General features: G+C 47.0%; 1 protein-coding gene across 1 annotated transcript in view; it reads right to left on the bottom strand.

The window, feature by feature from the left end:
- D2HGDH (D-2-hydroxyglutarate dehydrogenase) overlaps positions 1–7,690 on the bottom strand; it is a gene marked incomplete at its 5' end in the record, with an annotated part of 8,999 nt that extends 1,309 nt beyond the window's left edge. The window contains 8 exons of the mRNA XM_009696960.1: positions 226–391; positions 1,208–1,350; positions 1,777–1,920; positions 2,946–3,114; positions 4,241–4,434; positions 5,131–5,270; positions 6,856–6,913; positions 7,495–7,690. Of these exons, the coding sequence (XP_009695262.1) occupies positions 226–391; positions 1,208–1,350; positions 1,777–1,920; positions 2,946–3,114; positions 4,241–4,434; positions 5,131–5,270; positions 6,856–6,913; positions 7,495–7,690 (1,210 nt within the window). The remainder of the gene's footprint in view (positions 1–225; positions 392–1,207; positions 1,351–1,776; positions 1,921–2,945; positions 3,115–4,240; positions 4,435–5,130; positions 5,271–6,855; positions 6,914–7,494) is intronic.
- Positions 7,691–7,693: the final 3 nt, after the last annotated feature.

Here is a 7,693-nt window from a genome sequence, read left to right as displayed (position 1 = left end):
GGCTGGTCGGCTAGCACCCTGCCATTAATAGACGGAATACAGTCTGAACGCAATGAAGTTCAAACACAAAGATCCTTACACATCCTCCTCTTCTGACAGCTCTCGGCTATTTACTCTATGCCTCTCACTAATCTAAAAACCAACCTGTAAAACTACTAGGAAGTTGCACAGCAAAACCTGGAGCACAAAAGAGCGATCACCCCCTTTCCTGGCATCCAAACTTACCCAAGTGGCCATAGCCCACCACATTTTTGGCACTCTGGCCCAGTCGAGCCCTCATGTCAGTCACGAGATCATACAGCTTTCCCACAGGGAGAGAGATGTCGTATTTGTAGACACAGCCATCGTGAGTGAGGGCCTCTGTGATCCTCTCTCGCAGGCTCCACAGCATCTGATGAATCAAAGATCAAAGCACTGCAAATAAACCAAGTACCTCTTGGGTTCCATGCTTTGTGGCATGAAGGGAAAAAGAGCCTCGGTTCTTTGCATATAACATCAACTTCTGATTTCCCTCGATATCCTCTGCCTCTTGGAAGCTAGTAATAACGCTTCCTTGGCAGCATCGTACAGTAAAGTGATACACCAACTCTTCAAGCTTGACAGTACTCCAGAGAGAAAGAACACAGGCAGGGGCATTCTCTCCAAAGCTGTTTTGGGTTTCCCGAGAAGTGGGTATGTGCCTCCTCTACCGAACTGCAAGGGTCGGTTTGGGAACTGGCGCTGGAAGAAACATGGGTCAGTGTAAAAGACTCACGTTCGCTGGGCAGGTACAAATCACTGTCCTTCTCACTGAGGCACTACGTGTCCGTCTTGTTCCCTGGGACCGCGGTCTCTGGCTCTAACGCTGTCATGCTGGCCTACAGGACTTTGCTCACTCCTGGCCTCGCTGACAACTCAGCTTTTGGTTTTGATAGTTTTCAGGCAGTTTGGGTCCTACCCCAGCCACTACTAATAGACACAATTCATTATTCTGATCTTTTTAAAAGGGGGAACATCTGCTGAAACCCCAAATACTCAGGCCTTCCGGGAAGAGTCAGCAGTGGTAAGTATTCTCTCTTATCATTCTTAGTTAATATGCCAAATAAGCTACCTGCTGACTCAGGGATATTTATACCAAACATTAGTCTGAACATTTCCCTATTAAAAATACAAATCCAAGGAAAGAATCGTGTCAAAGAGATTTGCGCAAGAGGAAACAATGACTTGCCTTTATTTTCTTATCATCCGTTGCCACAGTTCCATCAGTGACCAAACCAGAAGCCATGGCCTGTTCTAAGAAGTTGTTCAATTTTTCTTCATCATGGTTCGAGTTGGAGCCTGAAGTTTCAATTAAAACATAAAAAGGGCTGCCTGAAAGCGAGGGAGAAGAGAATAAGCAGATGCTCTGGGGTAAAAGGACAGGAACTTAGTGCAGATTCTGGAGCTTTTCCCAAGCTTGGCACATTCCACGGGGTTGCTCTACTGCCCAGATTCTCTGGTGCCAGGCAGAAGGGCAGCTCAAGTGGCAATCTTTTCTCTGTAGGGCACTTCACTTACATGCTCTACCCTTTACCTAGCCACCGCTTTTCAGAAAACTTGCAGTTTAGCAGGAACAAGTAGAAGTAAAAAGTCTTGTCTTTAAAGACGTCCACCAAATGTGTTTGGAATTCAATACTGGGTACAAAAATTATGAGGGATGCCCACAGCCTCATTAACATATATATAAATATAAAAAACTAAGCTAAAAATCCTCAAACAGTACAATGCCTCTTTCTACAGCATGAATGACACCGGTACCTGTCACTGGGCTGGACAGCTTGAGATGTGTCTCAACCAACTCCATGCACTTCTCATCCATGAACTCATAGGCAGACAGGATCTCTCCTAGCATGGCTCTGCAGGTTGTAAATGTTTCCAGAACCTTAGCGAAACTCTGACACCCTTCGGACAAAACAGAGAGAGGAATCAGGAACAAAAAACAGCCCCCCAAAACCTTGTAAAAAGTTCTCAAAGGCCTATGAGGCTTCAAGTCACCTTTCCCATCTCCAGAAAATATAAACTGCTGCTCTGTGTGGGTTTAGATCAGCGGTTCCTGCAATGGTTTGATCTGGGAGAGCTTTCAGAGCAGAACAGCAGCAGGATATAGCAATTAGTCTTTGCTGTGGCAAGGCCATCCTGAATACTCTAAGACAGTTCATAACAAAATGTCTGTCCCACCCTCAGTTCTCAGCACAGGCAAGAAGGCAACCCAAGAGAAATTTAAAGGCCACTGTGAGAGTCTAGGCAAATTCTGGGGTCCACTGCACTTATTCCAATGCGCTTGGAGTCTACTCATCCCCTCCTAGGAGTTTAGCTCTCTGCTCTCAAGGCTACATCTGATAGGAGCAAGCTGTTTGAGAGGCCCCTGCTGGCCTTGGAGTTTTTTGCAAAAAAAACCCCAACAGTCTCAGTGAAGGCTCCCCACAAACTCTGCTAAAGCGCCCCAGCAGGGACACCCCTGCTGAGGCTCACTCAGAAGCAGCTTTTAAGCAGCTGTGCCTGGCCATGTACCCTGCTGATCCAGACTCTGATGTGCAGACTCGACTTCCCAGCCCTGCCCTGTCACTGTGGACTCACCTGGCGACCGCTGGATTGTGGCTGCCTCTGCCTACTGTCACCAGACTTGCCCTCCTCACCTTGCTCGGCTGCTGTCAGACCAGGCTCTCGTCAGCGAGGGCACAGTTGTGCCTGCCTCTTCATCCTGCTAAACTCCTCGGTCCCCTTCCCTTGCAGGTATTTTACATATTTACACAACAGTTATAAAATATCTGCAAAGGTATTTTAACATACAGCACCATACCATTTCTCAGAAACAAGTTGATGTTGGCAGTCTAGCTCAGCAGGCTGACCAGCGCTTTCTTCTCTCCATTTCTATTCCCTTCCTAGCCTCTGAATTCAGGTGTGAAATTATTAGTATCAGCTCCTACCTAGGAACGCCAGATTCACAGCCTTAGGTTTCTGAGGACAGAGTATGGAGACAGCAGTGATAACTCCCAAGGTCCCCTCAGATCCAATGAAAAGCTGCTTCAAATCATAGCCAGTGTTATCTTTGCGGAGAGATGCCAAGCAGTCCAGAACTGAGCCATCAGCAAGCACCTGTGGGAATAACGGAGACCCAGTCAAAGCACCTATGTAGAAATCTGCTGTTGTAAGCTCGTCTACTACCAAGCTGATGAAAAGCTGCCACCAGCCTTGAGCAGTGGACACCAGCTGCAGCCCGTTCCCACGGTCTCATCACTTTTCCTCTATTCTCAGCTCTTCCTCCGCTTTATATCCTACCCGAGTCTTCCCCCAAACTTTTCTGCTTCTTTTTTTACATTGCTGTTTGCACGTGTTCCAGCAGGACAAGTAATAATGGAAGATAAGAGTTTGCTCTGCTTTTCTTACCAGCGGTGGAGACAATCAGCCATTCTCTGCAGCCCTAGCTCCCATTATTCAATAGAAACAAGGAACACTATTTGAAACAGTGAACATAGTTAACCGGAACGAAGTAAGCCCTCCACTACTTGAGCCTTAAATCAAGGCTGAATGTCTCTAAGACATGTTATTAGAGGCTGTTTTGACATTAGAGGGACCAACCTGAGAGAGAAAAGCTCTCCTTTCTGGGCCCACACAGTAAAGCCAAAGCAGGCTTTTGTTACCGACCCAATTTATTTCCTATTAGCTCTCTGCTCCCAAGCCCTGAAATCTTTTAAAACCATTAATCCCAACCTTTACATACAGAGGCACAGGCCAGTAGGGCAGAAGCACGCTGAGGAACAGCAAAGACTCCAGGAGAAAGCCAGCAGCCAAACAAACCCAAAGCAAATGGCTCTATTAAAAGTCAAGTGAGCAGCCACGAGAAGAGAGCGCTGTAGGATGGATTTACCAGATCGTTCCAGAGACCCACCTCTCCACCAGGGAATTAACCTCATGCAGGTAACTTGGGATCACCAAATCTCTCCCTACCTTCTTTTCACTTCTCTGGATTAGAAAACCACCTAATATCACTTCTGCCAGTAAGGACAGAGGTGGAAGTTGGAAACTGCGGTAGCAATAACAGACGCTACACGCTTGAAGACACTTGTTGACCCTTCTCAAAAGAGCTATACAAGGAAAAGTTATGAGTGGAAGCCTGGAGAGGAACTTGTCTGCATAATGGATAGCTAAGGGCTAGAGCAGCAGGAAACGGTAAGCAGTAGAGGCTTAAACACAGAAGGGAACTGCCAAGTACTCGCCTTACCACTTCCAGTCCTAGTACCGTCCCTCGGAGAGAGCCATATCTCAAGAGCCGTAAGCCTCCAGCATTTGTGGCCACGTTACCACCGATGTGACAGCTACCTTTCGCTCCCAAGTCAAGTGGCATGATAAACCCCTGCTCCTCCAAGTACTCATTGAGTTTCTCCAAGATGCAGCCAGCTTGGCACACAAGGATTCCTGAAACATAAATGTCCTGCTACAAACTGATGTCCAAGAAGAAGGTGCCAACTCAACAGGCAGGGTAAGTACAAGCAGATGCAACCACCTCTTCCTCCCAAACTTTCTGGGATTCAGTTTAAACACGCAAGTCTGTGCATGCTACAGGGCACTGTCCTACCCCTCCTCAAACCTAGGGGAGCTTTGTCATTGCCTTAACATCTGGTCATCCACAACTCCGGACTGCTGAAGCACAATGACATTAAGTATATCTCTGCCTGTTGTGCGCTCTCTCTCCCTGTAAGAGCTGAGATACTCAAACCAGCCTGATTTCTAACTCTCCAAATCCAAACGATGTGTATGCTTTCCCCATCCCTCCCTTCCCTCTGCTAGTGCAGTTATCAGGTGCCTTCTTCAACGCCATCATTCTGCTCCACCTGCTGGGTTTCTCATTTAATTTACGAACAGATAAAAGGATGACCACGTTTCTCTTCTCTCTTTCTTCCTCTTTCAGCCACTAGATGTATTTTTATATCTGCTACTGTTATAACCTAAGGATTACATCAGCAGCTGAAGCCTGGATGAAACAAACCTTTGACGTCCCTTATGATGCTGCTGGGTTGAACCTTGCTGATCCTGCAGTTATCGGCTCCCAGGAAAATGGCTGGTTTAGGGCCCAGGGCTCATTTCTGTACCTCACGTCTCTATGATATTTACCAGACACCTTGTCAAAGCTGATGACTCGGTTCAGGAGAGCAGTGGACAGAATGATCTCATCAAAGACAGGAACGCTGCCCCCAACAAGGCCTGTGTTACCCCCCTGTGGGTTCACTGCCAGGTTCCTCTCATAGCAGTACCTGGAAGGAAAAAGGTTTCTGAAGTCTTATGCATTTTAAGGCTATAATCCAGTCTACCAGAAGAGTTTCACCTCCATATGAACGTTTACTGTTGCAACAGTGCTCAACGGACCTTAAAATGCTTAGCAGCATTTAGCCTAAAGATTAAATTGATACAAGGGGACAGTTTCACTGCAAAAGTGAGAAAACACAACTCCTCGCTAAACTCATCCCAGCGCTGAGCAAAGGAACAAATACTCAGGGTTAACCCCATGCACATCCACGGATCTGCCGCGCCACACCTGGGAATCACCACTCACTCTGTTTAGATGTAACCTATTTACGGAGCGCGCTCTAACGACTTGGCTTCCTCAGCGGGCTCTGATAGATGACCCCTGGCAGTGGTTTAAGATCTTATTGCCCTCCTCCTCCCCTCAAGAAATTAATGTCCTGCAGGCAATGAAGCACGTGCATCTATGCCTCAGCTGCCTCACCTTCCAGCCTGCCATATCCCTGCAAAGCATCACCCATCACATCCTCGCCAAACTCACAGAAGTTCCTGCACAACGCATGGCACAAAGCCACGCTGCACCAGCAGTTACTTCAGAAGCCCTGACTTTACTGTGCTCTATATATCTGTTTTAACAAAGCTAGGAGCAGGTTCACGCAGCTTTTGGCTCTTCAGCCAAACAGTGATCCTGCATACTGATGCCCAACTGGAGCCGTGCTCACACCAGCGACCCAGGGAAGTGTTCTTACTGATTTTGTGGAAAAAAAAACATTAGCTCCTCAAACCACCTGATTCTGGCCTAACCTTCTTTACCTTTTGAGACAGACCCTCCTGAATCCTTCAACACAACTGCTCCTCTTCAGCAGTGGTACAGTGTCTAATTTTGACAATTTAGTAGAGCAGAAAAGTCATCAATGTTGAATCCACTTGCTTATCTCCCCCTCTACTGCATTTCACTCCTCCACACTAGGCACTTTTAAGATCCTTCTATTCAAAGCCATTAACATTGATTTGAGAAGTCTGCTGCTGCCACTTAGGATCTGCAAGGACATCTGGCCAGGAAAGATAAATTTGATTCTGTAAAACAAATGAAAGTTTGGCCTTTGTTTCTGCCTCATACTGACACAACACCATCACCCCTGAAAAGCTGAGGGGCAGGGAGAGCACTGGGCCTGGGAAATACAAGGCACAGGTGGAAGTCCCTTTCTGCCTTGAAAAATTTCAGCTCCCTAAGTGAAAACGTTCCTAAATAGGAACCTGTAAGTTTTTTAGACGAGCAACACTGCCTACCTATCAGTACAAGCATATTCCCAACTAGCAACAGCACGCAGTGTCTCCCATCCTGGGAGGAGCTGGAAAAAAAAGGTCAGGAAACAGCGGGCAGCCCAAGGGTAGTGGGGATATAAGGAGCAGAAGGGAGAGCTGAAGTCACCAGAGCTCAACCACAAGACACGCGGTCAAGAAGAAAACAGCTTCAGCAATTCCAACGCTTGAGCGATTAGTGCCTGAACATCTAGACGTTTTCCCTTCACCTGCCGGATCTTCCCTGACTAAACCTGAGCTTCCTCACCACAAAGCAGAAAAGGCGCATGTTACCTGAGAGCTTGAGACACCTCTGCTGTTGTCTGTGGCTTCAACATCAGCTTGCTAGAGCCTGCAATGAAAGCAAGGGACTCTCAAGGCAAGTTGCGGGCTCTACAGAGGTCAGAAATAAAAAGGTGGTAAAGCATAATGTCCGAAATAACAATGCTCCGTCCACTGTAAGGCAGAGGCATTTTAACCACTTTTAAACCAAACATTTTCAATAGCAGGCTTTCCCTTAAAGCACTGTAAAAACTTTGCATGTATACGTAGACCTGGTTGCCAGTGGGGGCAATGGTAAGGGTTTACATTCTCATGAAATCTTTGACAACAGCCACAGAAAACGCACAACACTTCTTTTCTGAGGTTCAGCCAGAACTGTTAACTGAATCAACTGGCTTCAGGAAAAAATTAATTTGCGAGTTAACAGAGCTTAGATTTTTTTTTTCCTAAACAAAAGCCTGAAAGATATGAAGTAACACTCAAAGGAATATTTTCTATGAGGAAAACTCATTGTGGTCTGTAAAAATGCAGTCTGCTATAAATAAAGATGAGATTTTCTTTGGCAGACTTTTCATTCCGGTACGTTAACAGTGGCAGAGAGGAGGTTTTACCAAAAGAAAAATAAATAAATAAATAAACGAGCTCACTTACCTCGGACTGATCTAAGCCAGTCCACGTTAAAGGGTTTCAATTCCTCCTCGCTGGTGACGACTCTGCCCGGCATCATGCGCTCGAAGCGCGCCACATCGCCGTCGGAGAGAGGGGAGAAGGGCAGGCGCCGCAGGCCGTACCGCTCCCTGGTCAGCAGGACCTCCGGGGAGCCGGAGGAGGCCGCACGGAGCGCCCCCCT

This window comes from Cariama cristata, unplaced genomic scaffold (assembly GCF_000690535.1).
Source record: "Cariama cristata isolate BGI_N322 unplaced genomic scaffold, ASM69053v1 scaffold17823, whole genome shotgun sequence".
Taxonomy (NCBI): domain Eukaryota; kingdom Metazoa; phylum Chordata; class Aves; order Cariamiformes; family Cariamidae; genus Cariama; species Cariama cristata.
Note: the sequence above shows the minus strand (reverse complement) of the source record. Positions and strands in the feature narration are given on the sequence as shown.